This window comes from Homarus americanus, unplaced genomic scaffold, assembly GCF_018991925.1.
Source record: "Homarus americanus isolate GMGI-L3 unplaced genomic scaffold, GMGI_Hamer_2.0 scaffold51476, whole genome shotgun sequence".
In the NCBI taxonomy this organism is placed as follows: Eukaryota; Metazoa; Arthropoda; class Malacostraca; order Decapoda; family Nephropidae; genus Homarus; species Homarus americanus.
Genome location: NW_024736148.1, coordinates 5,857,711 through 5,874,797, shown reverse-complemented (window position 1 = coordinate 5,874,797; position 17,087 = coordinate 5,857,711). Strand labels below are relative to the sequence as shown.

Genomic DNA, 17,087 nt, shown 5'->3' with positions numbered 1-17,087 from the left:
AGAATGTGCAAAATATAAAATATAATTATCATAAGGTTAAAACCATAGAGAATAAACATTTCATATGTCCGCATTAGTTAGTGCTTGATCATGGAAGGGTAAGTGGGGAGCGGGAGGGTAAGTGGGGAGCAGGAGGGTGGTGCAGGATCTTAGTCGCCAAGCTGTGAGCTGTATTATTGTTATTTTTAAATTCATTAATCCAGATAGATATACTGTATGTAATTTTCTCTCTCTCTTTTTCTTCTTTTTTTTTTTACCTGTTACATGCACACACAATCATAAGGTTCAACACACAATGGGAATAAACATTCTTCATGTGCTTGGTGGTTAGTGTTGTGGATCTCACCCACTCCAGTCTCCCATGTCCTGCCTGTAGTGAAACTATTGCTAACTGGCAATATTGTATTTTTTATTTTATTTTATTTATAATTTTTATTTACCCCTCACACTTACTGGTACTACAGTACACATGCGACCCTGGTCTCTAATAGCCTCGGATAATGAGGAGGATGCAATACATACAGAAAAATATGTGGTGAAAGTTTCCGGCTGAGAACGCATCCCCCTATTTACATTAATTCTTATGGGGAAAATTGCACCGATATCTGCAAATTCGTTATTTGCAATGACTTTTAGGAACTCTTGCTTTGAGATAACCGGGATATTCGTGTATTGTATATAGTTTCTGGGTTACTCACGTTATTAGAAAAATCAAGAAGATAAACTGTTGACAGACAAAAGTTAGACTCAAGAACAGAATTTATCAAAACAATCCCACTCTGGCCTTGAGGCAAGTGACAACTGTTTAAGAGAAAAATTAATAAAAAGAAACAATATTGTGATTGGCTCAGCCATAAAAAATTGAGGTGTGACATACTGTAATGACAATCTGATTAATCTGATAAGCTTTAATACATTCCAAACTTTCTCCAACAAGGAAATTGTGAAAATTTTAAGCTACCAAATAAGTCCTCAGGAATAATAAATTCTCTTCTTGCTTGCCTACAGGACAGCCATTGTTAAAAAGTACCACAACCAGAATCACAAAACAATTATTTTTTTTAAGCAGATACTGTACAGTGTATCTGTTACTGCAAGCAGCAAACACATAAACAAATATTATGTTAGGCTGTAAGTCATGTCATGTTTATTGGGTGTGCCTGCCCGTATGCAGTATGTAGAGTGTTGAGATGGTTGAAGATGAGAGGCCCAGAAGGAGGTTGGAGGGTGTGAAGGGAGTTTGTTTATGTATAATTATAATCACCTGACTCAGCCATAGCTGACCAGCCAGGGGGCCAGGCTATAGGGTGGGCATTTCAGTAGAGCTACCCATATCTTCGAGTCAACACCTACCCTGGCTTCTCTCTAGACTTTCAACACGTAAGTTTAACTAGTACTTATTGTGTACACAGGTAGACTGTGTCCATTGATCAGTGTGACAATATAGAAATATGGCAAATTGAGTACTCATTGTTTTTGTGTTAAGATTAGACTAATTACATAGCCATGATTGTTATGTAAATATATATTGGATAAAACATTTTTGTAGGAGTGCCTATGTATGACTTATTTGAAATACTAAATGAATTGTATTCAACAGGTTTGACCGAATTACAATGTTCGAGTACTATGTGAAGAGTCTAAATATCCTTAACCGCCTGACTGGCGGTTATAGTATCTATCCTAACCTAACAACCAAAGTTTTTGGTTAGGTTAGATTTGATTGGCTTGTGTCCTCTGACAATTAAATAGTTTACCAACCCTATTCAGGGCATTTTTGGCTACAATTGAGCCTAATTCCTATTATTCTGTGCCAGACTAAAATTGGGATTATTTAGAGTGTGGTTTTTAAGCACCCAGTGACCACACCTAGGCAACACTTACAGTAAACCCTCATCCAATGCGGGTTAGGCTCCTCGAAACGGCGTGTTGGCCAAAATCTTGTTGGGCAAACTTAACTTCTTATGGGGTAAATTATGCGTATGGTGGATTCATTTGCAGAGTTCTCACTGGCAAGCATTGCTACATGCGCTCCTTCATATAGCCGATCTAAAATCTTTATTTTCTCGGCTAATGTCACCACTCTTCTACTTTTCTTGGGTGTGCTACCACCACTAGCATCACCTCTGCATTTGGGGGCCATACTACAAGGGTAAGCACACAAAGCAACACAAAAACAAAAAAGTTCCAAAACTACTTTAGTACAATATGGACAGTACGAGCGCGTAAGTGAGACTGGCGGGCATCTCCAACGGGCTCGTGGCAGAAGTACAGCGGAGGAGGAGGGCGTACTGTTAACCCGCTTATTCAAATTTTCAGTGTTGGGCAAATTATTTGGTCACAAATATTTAAACACGTATAGTCAAAATTGCATTGGACAAACAATAGTTGAGCGAGGGTTCACTGTACTTTTTCTAATACAGATCATTTTACAGTTAGACAAATAAAACACAAGACATCAGAGGTGGACACTTATACACAAACTAACCTTTCATCAGCCTTATGTAAGTCCAGTTCCAGCTTTGTCTTCTCAGAAGTCAGTGTCAATATCAATTCTTTTTCTTCCTTCAGCTGGTCATGTGCCTTCTCCACCTCACACTGTAGCCGGGTGGTTGTCTCCTGGTACTGCTCAAACGTCTCTGAAAATACCCAAAACTCCACATTACAAATTACAGTAGTGTACTGTATTGTCCTCCAGTTCTTTACTTACAACTTAGGTTTCCAAATTAAACTTAAATCTCTGCTTTCTGGTGTCCTAAAAAGAAGCTTTCTACTGCATGTTTTCTTTTATCTTGGATCTCCTATTTTTTCCTCCCTCCTCCCCAAGCTTTTGTCTTCCTGGTTTTTGTACCTAAACTGTGTCACTTTCCTGGTACATAACATTATCAGATATTTCTTCTCTTGCATATTGCTTCTATCTTTTACTTTATACATTAAACCCTCGAATGTCCGTACACCATAAGTTCGCATTTTGGACCCTTTCTGGGCAAGACGCATTTGTCCAAACCCTTAAATATTTGAGATTTGAAATTCCTGCCACGTTCAGTCATTTGATATTGCCGCCAGCAAGCAATCCTTTTCCCTCTTTCCTCCTTTCAGACCTGTGTGTAAGCAGTTCATTCCCCCATTCTTAGAATGAACTTACCTACAATGCTGCACTGTGATTGGTTTCAACAAACATTCACCCACAGAAAAATGGTAAGATTTTAGGTAAATTAATTCAAACAATGGTGATGGTGATCCTCCCAGGAAGGAAGTAAAAGACAAGTGAGTATTGCATCATCCATATCACACAAACACACACACACACACACACCAGGCACAGCCCATCTGTCTCCATTATTTTGAAGTCAAATTACAAATTATATATCAAATTTTTTCTATTATTCAAAATTTTATATTATTAATGATGAAACATACACCATAAGAGGTTGATCATACAGTATAATGAATAATAATATAAAAAAGGCGAACACAGCAACATATACAGTAGTCTCGCCCCCACTGTCAGGGAAGAGATTACCTTCTGATTTGGTTTACCCTTTTATTTTGAAGTCAAATTACAAATAATATTTTTTATTATTTAATACTGTATTTTATATTATTTATGTCAAAACATACACCATATGAGACTGATCATACAAGAACATAATAATGAATAAATAAAAACAAACTGGTGAACGGGGCAACGGCCAATCAATATACAGGCAGTCCCCGACTTACGACGGCTTGCCAGCCATTTTAAAGGGAATTACAAAAAAAAATTTTGTCACAACGCAATCACTAACGTCGGGACTCGAAAGTACGTAATTGAAAATTTTTGGGTACGACTGAGGCGGTCGTATGTCCGGGTGGTCGTAAGTCGAGTAGGTCGTAAGTCGAGGAGTACCTGTATTTTATATAACAAATATTTTTATTAATAAATTACAGTTGTACCCCACTTAACGCGGTCAATAGAACCCAGAGGGTCCCGCGTTAAGTGAAATCCGCGTTAAGTGAACAACAGAACATATGGGATTAATTCCAATAGAAACCAGCCCGACCCCCAAACTCCACTTTTTGAAGACACATAACTATGTTGTAGTAAAAATAACATCTTAATTTTATGATGGTACATGCACACAATTATTACTTAAGAGAAATAGAGAAATACAGTCGCCAAGTTAGTGTCCATTCAAATAATGGACTCAACTCCCTCCCCCTCTTCTCATACTACACTGCTGGCTCTTCCCTCTCTGAGAAATTTTTGGGGGAAAACCACTAAATTTTAATAAATAATACCTCAAACTAAAGTTAGGATAATACAATTGACATTGCTGGATTCCTTGTAAGACCAGGAATATTTTGAATATAAATGTCATATATTTTGCACAAAAGATAACATATTTACTTAGAGAAAACATTTTATCTAAAATTTGTATGTCTAATGCAAAATATATGATGTTTATATTCAAAATGATCACCAAATTGTAAGAATTCCAGCAATGTAAATTATATTCTGGCCGGGTAATTTGTATGAATTTTATGAGCTAAAACAAATATCTTCAGTTAATAAAAAAAAAATATTCTTCAGGACACTATCTGTCAATCAAAGTACCCCACCTTGCCTCCCCCCCTCTTCCAACCCCGCGGTCAGTCCCAACCCTCCCCCCCACCCTCCACCACTCCTCCCTTCAAGAGAAGAGTGGATGAAAAAAATAAATTTTAACATTTTGTATTAAATAATACCTCAGATTAAAGTTAGGATAATATAATTGACATTGCTGGATTCCTTGTAAGACCAGGAATATTTTGAATATAAATGTCATATATTTTGCACAAAAGAGAACATATTTACTAGAGGAAACATTTTATCTAAAATTTGTATGTCTAATGCAAAATATATGATGTTTATATTCAAAATGATCATCAAATTATAAGAATTCCAGCAATGTAAATTATATTCTGACCCGGTAATTTGTATGAATTTTATGAGCTAAAACAAATATCTTCAGTTAATAAAAAAAAAAAATATTCTTCACGGGGTAACAGATGGTCGGTCGGTCCCTCCCTCCCCCCCATCCCCCACCAACCGTCCCAAGGAGATGTGTGGGGAAACCAGAATATTTAACTTTAGTAATAAATAATACCTGAAACTAAAGTTAGGATAATATAATTGACATTGCTGGATTCCTTGTACGACCAGGAATATTTTGAATATAAATGTTATATATTTTGCACAAAAGATAACATATTTACTCAAGAGAAAACATTTTATCTAAAATTTGTATGTCTAATGCAAAATATATGATGTTTATATTCAAAATGATCACCAAATTATAAGAATTCCAGCAATGTAAATTATATTCTGGCCGGGTAATTTGTATGAATTTTATGAGCTAAAACAGGCAGTCAGGCAGGGTGGCGGGTGGGGCAAATCTAAAAATAGCGTCTCGAGCCGGACACTCACCGCGTATATGTGGAAAAAATCCGTGTTAAGTGAAAGTTCAGCTCTGGCGAGGCACCGCGTATATGATAAAACGTGTTAAGTGAAACCGCATTAGGCGGGGTAATACTGTATATACTATATTGTCTTTAATGAGGACACTGTGCAGTGGTCTAATCAGATCTGATATACTGTAGGCCTAACAAGAGCAAATAGGTACGAGATATGACCGGGTGTAAATGTGCTGGAGGTGGGGGGTGGAGGGTGACTGGCCATTGCCCCGTTCACCAGTTTATTTTTTATATATTATTCTTAAATGCTCAGACTCTCATGGTGTATATTTCATTAAAAGTATTAAAACATACAGTATTAAATAATAGAAATATATATAATTTGTAATTTGACTTCAAAATACAGTAGAACCTCAATAAATTGGACTAATTGGGGCAGACCGCAGTCCGAAAAATGCGAAAGTCCGAGAAAAGCGAATACCTGTATAGGGGGTTGGAGATAAACTGCTTATCTTAACTGTTTAAAGAAAATCAGTTATGTTATTACTACACTTCAACAACCAAGGTCTTTAACTGTATAACAAGGTTATTAAAAGAATATTGCATCAACAATAAAAAATAATAATATGAATCAGTACTCTCTGGGTTGAAAATCAGGCATGTATGTCTGGCTGTTACCGAGATGATTATTATTTTCTGTAAAATGTTGTATGTAAGTTACCAAAGAAATGATCTTATGAATAAAGAGGAAACTGTATACTGTACAATGGTAAAAAGATAAAAATAAGAACAAATAAGTGTAGGAGTTTATTGTATGTGGAAGATGAATGTTTATCTGGAAGCAGCTGGCAGATGGGGGGGTAGCACAAGTGGGTGGCTCCCCCCCCCCCTCTCTCCCACAAGCTTCCTTAACACTACTTTATGCAATTCCACCAAAATTCTCATATAATTTAGGATCATTTGGTGCCAGGTTGATAAAATATTATCCTAAAAGAATCAACTTTCCTGAAAAAAGAATCCCACACTGAACACCATGAGTTATTTGTTTACAATGGGCAAACAGCTGATTGGCTTACCACAATGCCTGTCTTCAACAATTAGTAAATTAGCACAGTACAGTTGTGTATTTATCACCACTTAATAAATACTATTGTAGTGTATTTATCACCACTTAATAAATACTATTGTAGTGTATTTATCACCACTTAATAAATACTATTGTAGTATATTTATCATAACTTAATAAGTAATATTGTAGTGTAAAGTATTATGCATCTGCATATACAGTCTCTCCTCGACTTACGACATACTCGACTTACGACAACCCGGACATACGACCACGACCGCCGTGGTCGTCTAAAATATTTTTCAAGTTAAGTATTTTCAAGTCCCGAAACGTTTTGTCCTAAAGTGACCTTGTACGACAGCGTGGGCCAGGCTGCCTCGTGGTGTACAGCATCCACGTTACAGCCGCTCAGTTGGTGTTTGGCCGTCGTTGTTGTTGTTAGTGATCGCGCTGTGTACTGACAAAATTTTCGTTTCTAATTCCCTTTAAAATGACTGGCAAGCATAAAAGGGAGAGTTCTCGTGGTGTTGAGAAGAAAAGAGAAAGTCAATTACTTTTGAGATGAAAATGAAAATAATAATGCAATATGAAAATGGAAAAATGGTAGCAACCATTTCACGCGACCTTGGCTTCTCTCACTCGACGATATCAACAATTTTGAAGGACATGGAACGAATTCGTGAGGTAGTGAGAGGATCAGCACCTATAACCTATAAAGGGAACAATAATAACGAAGATCAGCTGCAAAAGCGTGTACCCTTAAGCCTTCTAACCATACAGGCTAAGGCAAGAAGCATTTTCGAAAGCCTGAAAGAGCAGGCAGGAGATGAGTTCGACCAAAACTTCACAGCAAGTCATGGGTGGTTCCAAAGGTTTAAGAAACGTTACAGTTTGCACAGTGTAAGGGTGAGTGGAGAGGCAGCAAGTGTTGATGTGGGTGCTGCCGAAGCTTTTAAGGAGCTAGATCGTGTCATCGTGGAGGGAAATTATTTGCCTGAGCAAATATTTAATGTGGATGAAACTGGCTTATTCTGGAAGCGCATGCCAGAACGGACATACATCCACAAAGAGGCGAAAACCATGCCGGGATTCAAGGCATTCAAGGACCGAATCACTTCTGTTGGGGAGAAATGTAGCTGGTTTCAAGGTAAAATCCTTCATGATATATCATTCAGAGAACCCAAGGGCTTTTAAAAATGTCAGCAAGCACACACTGCCAGTGTTTTATCACAGTAATAAGAAAGCATGGATGACCCAAGCACTGTTTGAGGATTGGTTCCTGAGTTGTTTCATTCCACGAGCCAAGGAGTATTGTTTGCAACAAAGGGTTGCGTTCAAGATTTTATTAATTTTAGATAATGCTCCGGGACACCCACCACACCTGGACGACCTGCACCCTGATGTTAAGGTAGTCTACCTTCCACCTAACACTACCTCTATCATCTAACCCATGGATCAAGGTGCTATTGCTGCTTTTAAAGAGTATTATTAGCGTACGACCTTCGCTCAGGCTATTGCTGCTACTGAAGGTGAAAAAATGCTCAGAGAGTTTTGGAAGGACTACAACATTTTGCAATGTACAAAGAACACAGCTGCAGCATGGGATGGGGTTACAGGTCAGTGCATGAATGGTATATGAAAAAAGGTCCTGAAAAGATATGTGAACAGTTTCAAAGGATTTAATGAAGATGAAGCAATTTCTGAGATAAGTAACAAGATAGTGCAGATGGGTCAACAGCTGGAGTTAGAAATTGATAATGAAGATGTTGAGCAGTTGGTGGAAAGTGTAGCAGAAGAGCTAAGTAACGAGGATCTTATTGAACTGGATGCACAGAAAATTGCAGAGGAAGAAGAGAGATAAACTGTAGAATGTAGAAGGAGAACCTGCACCCTCCAAAAAGTTTTTAGTGAAACAAATGGCAGAGGCATTTGCTACTATTAATAAGGGGATGCAAATGTTTGAAGAAATGGCTCAAAATGTTGAGCATTTTGCAAAAGTTGACAGACTTATCCAAGATGCATTTGCTTGTTACAGGGATATTTACAATGAAAAGAAAAGGCAAACTGTGCAGTCTGAATTGGACATATTTTTTAAGAAGTCCCCCACTGCTGTCTCCTCACGCCCCACCACTGCTGCCTCTCCACTCCCTTAAGATGATCCAATACCTTCAACAAGCAAGTATGTTAGCCTGTCTGAAGAAAGTGAACTTGATGACCCACACAGCCCTGTCTCCTCCCCTGCTTCATCCAATTAATGTAGTCTACATGCTAAATTAAAAAATTATTGAGGCCCCATGTGCATTCAGCTGACTACATTAAAGGTAAGTGCACAGTAACACTTTATTAATTTTTAATTATTGATTACTTTTACTGTACTGTATTTCATTTTAGAATTTATATGTATTATTCTCGCTTTTTCGACTTATGGCCTGGTCGTCGGGACGGAACCCAGTCATAAGTCGAGGAGAGACTGTACCCTGGTATATTCATTAATCATTTGTCTGAGTGTACAAGTAGCCAAATTGAGTCATCATATAACACTCAAAGGCAATAAATAATGTTTTTAAGAAGGCATCTTCATATCGAATACATACAGCTTATCCTTTTATTTTCAAGTCAAATTACATACAGTACTGTAATTTTCTCTATTACTGAAGATGTTATATTAATCATGATGAACCATAAACCATAAGAGGCCAATCATATGAGAATATAATACAGTACTGAATCGATAAATAAATAAACCTGATGAATGTGGCAACACCTAATCAGCCCCAGCCTGCTTACGGTGTCTTAGTTCTCAGTAGGCCTATAGCAAATCTGATTAGAGCACTGTACATTATTCAGTAAGTGTTGTTCATTTCATCAGATTTTTATTTCTTTTTTAATCTTCTCCATTTTATTTCTTTATTTCTTGGCGACCAGAACATCTCAGAGTCCGAAAAAAGAGAAATCCGATTTATTGAAGTCAGATTTATCGAGGTTTTACTGTAAAGGAAAAGGTAAAATAAAATACACATGATCTTTACTGCACATTAAAATACAAATTTAAGGGTCATCGAGGGGGGGGGGAGGATTAATGAGTGGCTGCTTAGTACACAATGGCCCCCATAATCCCCCAAAACTAACTTAGCAAAAGTCTGGACTATCAGCAAGTCCGGACCGCGTTTCCCACAAATTGTCCGGACTTTAGAGGGTTTACTGTGCAGTAATTTTAAATATATCTTTTTTTATCCTTAAATATATTTATGACAAAGACCAGATGATATGGAAAACCAAAAATCAATAAAGAATATGTACAGTACAATACTGTACTGTATAGTCAATAATCACCTGCAGGTCTCTCCAGGTGAGTCTCAAGTCCATCATCATCTTGAAGAGTGAGCTTCTTGAAGCTTACACCTCCACCCTGGGCTAAACTGATCTCTCCCTCATCTCTAAGATATGACAATAATTGTAATGAAATATCACTTAAATTATTTGCAATAAAATCAACAGTATTTGTACAATACTTGGATATCATTAAGACATAAGTGAGATAAGCAACATGGCATTATTATTATATAAAGGTTTACCTGAAAAACAGAACAAAACTTTATAAATGTACACAAATAAATTTAACAATAAACACATGCATCACACATCAGATAAAACTTGTTAGGAAATGTTAGCAACTGTTCCAAGCTTTATGTTGTACAGGTTGTACCTCTCTAGTCCGGCAACCTCGGGACCTGACCGGTGCCGGACCATGGAAATTGCCGGACCATGGAAATTGCCGGACCATGGAAATTGCCGGACCATGGAAATTCACCCTTTTCCTGGATAGATAGTGACTTGTGCTTACGCCTGGAAGCACTAGCACCACTTTCTCTGCATCATGGTCTCTTTGAAGACATATTGAAGGGTTAAATGTCGTATAGTAGCTTCTCAAATTTCGCGAGTTTTTAATTCTTAACGTATTTTATTGGAACACACACAAAAATATATAAATAAAAATTTTGACGGCGGAAACTTGAATTTCGACGGGTTTGAATGGCCCGCCAACGAGCAGGCGACGTGCATAATCGTGTAAACAGCGTCATTTCTCTTATGTACAAAAGATTCATTATTGTTTATTACTGAATGTCTTTTTTATTGAATTAATGTTTATGTGTGCAAAATGAGCAATACAATTCATTAATAATACGTAGAATATTAAAACACACGAGGAAATGACACAGCATTGTATTCGTTGATTACAAAACCAGTGACTGACTGGTTCTACATATAAAACTGAAGAAAATAAGACCTTGGTTGTAGCTGTAGTAAAATTAATATGATTGTTTTAAGTAATGTTATTTAATGTTAATAAATGGAACAATAGAAGCAGCTAACGATAATGGTAAAGAAAAAAGAGAGATCGCATATGTAAGTGCGCATGCGCACACGTGAAAACATATCATCATTACTTTACATAAGAATATGAAAGCAACACTTATTTACTGTTCATATATATTTTAATTAATGTTTCTGAATTTGTTTTTATTGAATTAATGTACGTGTGTGCAAAATTAACAATACAATTTATTAATAATACGTGGAATATTAGAGGAGACGAGACGGCTGCCGGCATTGTTTATGTTAAAGCTTACGAAACCAGTGCTGATTGGTTCTACATATAAAACTGAAGAAAATAAGACCCTGAGTTTAGCTGTAGTAAAATTAATGTAAAAAAATTAATATGGTTGCTTGAAGTACCTGTAATGTTATTTAATGTTAATAAATGGAACAATATAAGTAGCTAACCATTAATGGTAAAAAAAAAAGTGAGACTGCTCGTATGTAAGTGCGCACATGTGAAAATATATCGTCATTACTCTACATAAGAATATGAAAGCAACACTTATTTACTGCTCATATATATTGAAGGGTTAAATGTTGTACTCTGTATAGACAAGCAGAGAGAGAGAGAGAGAGCAGCCGAACTGCCGGATGTAAACAAACCTTAATTTCCCGCGGCTTTTTTTTTTAAGGGGATTAGCCCACCCGGGAATAGGTCACTGACCCACATTAGGGCCTGAGGGGCAAAAATTTAATACTCCTGTAATAATAATAATAATTCAGATAAAAAAAAAAAAAAAAGCTGCCTATCTACCTATTGGACAAACTAAAATCGTTCCAGACCACGGGAGTTTCCGGACCACAGAATGCCGGACTAGAGAGGTACAACCTGTACTTCAACTTCATCCCTGAGAATGACTTGATGTACAATCACAAGTGTGGAGAGATTAATATGTTCTACCTGTCTGTTTTATATGATTTAAACATTTAATTGCCTCAGTGGCAAACTTGGAGAATTGGGAATGAAAGATTGGTAAAAAAATATTCAATTAAAAAGGTGGGAAAGAGACAAGAAGACCAAGGAGGAGTAAGACTGGATATAGGGAGGTATTGAGCAAGATACAGTATAGATAGACAGCAGTATAAAGGGAGAGCATAGTGTTGAGTGCTTAGTGAGGATGGATATTACAGCTATTGGAAAGTATTAATGATAGCATATGATGGGAGAGTTTGTACTGCTTGATAACAGTCGTCTTGTGCCATTTGGGAAAAAGTTTACAATGAATGAGAACGTTATCATAGAAACCCAACTTACACAGGTATGGAGTGTGTTTTCAAAATATTAGTTAGCTGAGTGACTTGTAAATTTAAATTGGACATCTTTTCCTTCAGTGAACGACTTTCTGCCTGTGCTTGTTTTTCCGTCTCATATAATTTCTTTTCCATTGCCGTGAGTTCTCCGCGTAGCCGTAAAACCTAAAAAAAAAAAGGAAAAGAAAGGAAACAATCAAACAAGAAGGTCACACATTTTCAAATACAAATTAATGGAAGCAACTAAATATTAAGAAAGCATAGAAACAAATGGATTCAGAGAGTATTGTATGTACCATATTTGTCAATAATAATGTTGACTTACCTCTTTGGAGTCATCAGTTGAGCCGTGGTCACCATCAGCCCCCTGTTCACCACTTGGGTCGCCACACAGTACCTCCACTTGTCTCTCATATCGCTCATTTTCACCAACCAACTGCCATTTGATATATTTAAGATTATCCACTTATGACAATAAATTTAAAAGGTACAGAGCAGATTAAAATATTTATCTGTATTATATTATTAATTTCCCAACTTTATGTGGAGGGGATAAAGGAGATGTAGAAACCTTAGAGTACTTCAATAATAATGTAAAAGCAGGCACTATGGGCCTAAAAACCTGTTAGGGGTAATACAGATAAAGCACACTGCAAACTGCACCTTTTTAGTACACAAGGAGGCAGTGTAGCCAGCACTACACTCAGCTATGTTTACTTTCCAAACTGTATTGTTTGACACCAATTCATAGTTGGGGGAATGAAAGTGTCTTGGGTACAAACACACACATCAGCAACCCTAATTACAGTACATTATAAAAGTATTGTACCCATTGAGCTGCATCACCACTTTATAATTAGGTATTATAACATACAGGTACAGTAATAAAAAAAATTACAAAAATTAGCCTTTACAAACCAATTACAACTATGTAAGATTAAAGTAAGAGAATTTTTGTGTTTCCATTTTCTTCAACACACTGTATCCGCTATTCTGAGGTGCCAATATACATCCATTAAACTTTATGGTCCGCATGCTTGGGATCCTAATAAATTAAGCTGGTAAAAAAGAAAAAGAGAGGCACTTAGAAATTTTCACTTTTTGGCTGTAATGCTTATTTTTAGGTTGTCTCCTGAAATATAGTTCTAGATCCAAAGCAGTAGAGCAGAGGTTGGAAGTGCATGTCTCAGGACTAGCCAATTTTCAAGATAATAAAAACAATTATTTATGCTTCAGTTCCCATCGGATACAGAAATTATAATAGTGTACAGTGGTCCCTCGGTTAACGAACACAATTCGTTCCACAGAGTCGTTCATTAACCGAAAATTTTGTTTACCGAATCCATTATTTCAATGGGATATTGGGTAATTGGTTCCAGCTCACAGAAAAGTACATACAAAGTATAAACAAAATGCAGTAAAGTAAATTTACTTTGAGGTGTCTATGTAGAATGTTGCTGGTTGATGATGATGATGATGGGAATTAAAAGTGGGGGTGGAGGAGAAGGGAGAAGAGAAGGAAGTGGGGATGGAGGACGAAATCGCCTTTCTTTGGACCGATGCTTGATGCAGTAATTTCACCAATAAAATTTTAAGTTCACTAGCTGTAATTACAGATTGTTTTATTTAAATCAACACTGCACTGCACTATATATTATCAATATGTTAACTAAATTTCAGAATGACCAATAGTTTTAATGTAAAAAAGTAAAAATACTCTGTATTCAAGAGAGCGACAAACATGATGTTTCCTCCACTGTAAAGAAAGTGAAACTGACGCTTTGGCAGGTGAGTCAAGCAGCTGATGGGCGCACAAAAAACTAGTTCCATGTACTGCATACATTATCAACATGTTAACTAAATATTAAAATGACTAATAATTTTAATATTAAAAATGCAAAAATATTAAAGAGCACAACCTTCTTGATATTTACTCCAATGGAAACGAATGTAAACATAGAACCGATTACTGTATTGGCGGACTAGCCGATCAGCTGATGCTCTCAACAAAACGTGTTTGTCGTAAGGATTTCGTTAATCGAAGTTTTGTTCGTTAACTGAATTGAAGATTCTTATGGGAGCTAATTTGTTAACCGAAATTTTGTTAATCGAACCGTTCGTTAACCGAGGGACCACCGTATTCTTTTAAATACTCAAGGTGAAAGATTATACAGTGGTCCCTCGGTTAACGAACACCTCGGTTAACGAAATTTCGGTTAACGAATTACCTTCCATAAGAAGATTCAATTCGGTTAACAAACAAAAATTCGGTTAACGAAATTCTTACGAAAATGTTTCAACACGCTTTGGCTTGCTCACCAGCTGGAAGATTAGTCCGCCAATACAGAAACCGGTTCTAGAGCTTATATTCGTTAAAATTGAAGTATATATCAAGAAGGTTGTACTATTCAATAATTTTCCAAGTTTTATATAAATTTTTTTAGTCATTTTAACACTTATTTAACATAATTGCAGTACAGGGAACTCGTTTTTGGTGCGCCCAACAGCCACTTTACTCACCCACCAAGGCCTCAGTTTGTATCTCTGTTCAGTGGAGGAAACATCTTGCTTGTGGGTCTCTTGAACACAGAGTATTTTTACATTTTTACAGTACAATTATAGGTCATTCTGAAATTTATTTAATATATTGACAATATATAGTGCAGTGCAGTGTTGATTTAAAGAAAATAATCTTGAATTACACCTAGTGAACTTAAAATTTTATGGGTGAAATAACGGCATGAAGCATGGGGTGATTTCTCTTCCACCCCCAATTCCTTCTTTTCTCCCTTCTCCACCCCCACTTCTAATTCCCATCATCATCATCATCAACCAGGAGCCTTCTACATACACACCTCAAAGTACGTGTACAGTACTTAGCTGCATTTTTTTTTACTTTGTATGTAATTTTCGGTGAGCTGGAACCAATTACCCAAAATCCCATTGAAACAATGGTTTTGGTTAACGAAATTTTCGGTTAATGAACGACATTCTGGAACGAATTGTGTTCATTAACCGAGGGACCACTGTACTGTACTATATAAGACTGATCTACTAACCCTTGACAGCTCCTGCAAAAGAGTGTTATTCTGAAGTCTAAAATCTTCTTCTTGGTCTCTTAATTTGTTGCGAAGATAACTATTGTCACGAATCAAAAGTTCAACCTCTGATGCCTTTTTCGATGTCCTGATCAAAGTCTGGTAACGGCCATTTTCTTCTTCCAAATTGTGTAACCTTGTCTTAGCATCTGTCAATTCTTAAAGAAGGAAAACAGAAAAACACAGTTAAACTTTAATATCACACACTCATAAAATATTAAGAGTACAGTGCTGTACTTTGAATGACTTACTATATTGTACCTGCATAAATACAGAAAAAAAATATATAGAATATACACCTGTACAGTGGAATATTGGTCAAGAATTTAAGTTTGCTTTAACTTATTGAAACCTACCCTTTTTGTGCTTACGCAGACTGTCATCCAGGCTGTAATTTTTTTCTCGTAATTCTAAAAGTTGATTCTGAAAAAAAAAATAAATAAAAATAAATACTTTTCCAGACAATGATTGACATTAGGATTATTATCTTCCATGTAATGGTTCTATACAGTACAGTATACTGGTACACCTGTCCTGTTTAATATTGAGAAAAAAAGAGGTAAAATTGCTGTTGTTTATCTATTTAAAGCAAGCAAAGATCCTTAAGCGTTTTTCACCTGGGACCCCTACCAGTTGATCTCTGACCCAACACCCTCCCCCATGATGTTTAAGTGTACAGTATTACCCCGCTTTACGCGGTTTCACTTTCCGCGATTTCTCATTTACGCGGTACCTCGCCAGAACCGGACTTTCACTTTCCACGGTGCATCTACTCATATACGCGGGCGAAGTATAATTTTTTATTTAGCTCATAAAATTCATACAAATTACCCGGCCAAAATATAATTTACATTGCAGGAATTCTTACAATATGATGATCATTTCGAATATAACATCATGGATTTTGCATTAGACATACAAATTTTAGATCTAATGTAATAATTTGGTTTACACAAAGCAAATATTTTATCGTTTGTGCAAAATATATGAAGTTTACATTCAAAATATTCCCTGACCTGCAAGGAATCCAGAAATGTCAATTATATTATCCTAACTTTAGTCTGAGTTATTATTTATTACTAAAAATGAAAAGATACTGTTTTCTCCCAAACATTTCTCTGGTAGGGAGGGAAGGTGGGGGGTGGGGGGGAGGGTTGGGACCGCCCGACCCAGCTGGCATGAGTGTGAGGAGGGGGGGAAGGCAAGGTGGGGTACTTTGATTGACAGATAGTGTTGTGAAGAGTATTTTTTTTTTATTAACTGAAGATATTTGTTTTAGCTCATAAAATTCATACAAATTACCCGGCCAGAATATAATTTACATTGCTGGAATTCTTACAATATGATGATCATTTTGAATATAAACATCATGGATTTTGCATTAGACATACAAATTTTAGATCTAATGTAATAATTTTTGGTTTACACAAAGCAAATATTTTGTGCAAAATATATGAAGTTTACATTCAAAATATTCCCTGACCTGCAAGGAATCCAGAAATGTCAATTATATTATCCTAACTTTAGTCTGAGGTATTATTTATTATGAAACCTTAAAATCTAGTGTTTTCACCCAAGCATTTCTCAGAGAGGTAGGAGCCAGTGAGCTGGAAAGAGGGGGGGGGGGAAGTTGAGACCATTATTTGAATGGACATTAACCTGGCGAATGTATTTCTCTTAAATATTAATTGTGTGAGCATACCATCATAAAATTAAGATGTTATTTTTCTACAACATAGGTATTGTGTCGGAAAAAGTGGAGTTTGGGGGTCGGGCCAGTCTCTATTGGAATTAATCCCATATGTTCTGTTGTTCACTTTACGCGGTTTTCACTTTCCACGGTACCCCGTGGGTTC

At 36.5% G+C, this 17,087-nt stretch overlaps 1 protein-coding gene across 1 annotated transcript in view; it reads right to left on the bottom strand.

Moving 5' to 3' along the window:
* The window catches only part of LOC121871992 (GRIP1-associated protein 1-like), a 119,838-nt gene that overhangs the window by 61,561 nt on the left and 41,190 nt on the right, over positions 1–17,087 (bottom strand). The window contains exons 2-7 of the mRNA XM_042374612.1: positions 15,588–15,654; positions 15,193–15,389; positions 12,459–12,569; positions 12,138–12,298; positions 9,836–9,939; positions 2,489–2,639 (exon numbers count right to left, since the gene is read on the bottom strand). Of these exons, the coding sequence (XP_042230546.1) occupies positions 2,489–2,639; positions 9,836–9,939; positions 12,138–12,298; positions 12,459–12,569; positions 15,193–15,389; positions 15,588–15,654 (791 nt within the window). The remainder of the gene's footprint in view (positions 1–2,488; positions 2,640–9,835; positions 9,940–12,137; positions 12,299–12,458; positions 12,570–15,192; positions 15,390–15,587; positions 15,655–17,087) is intronic.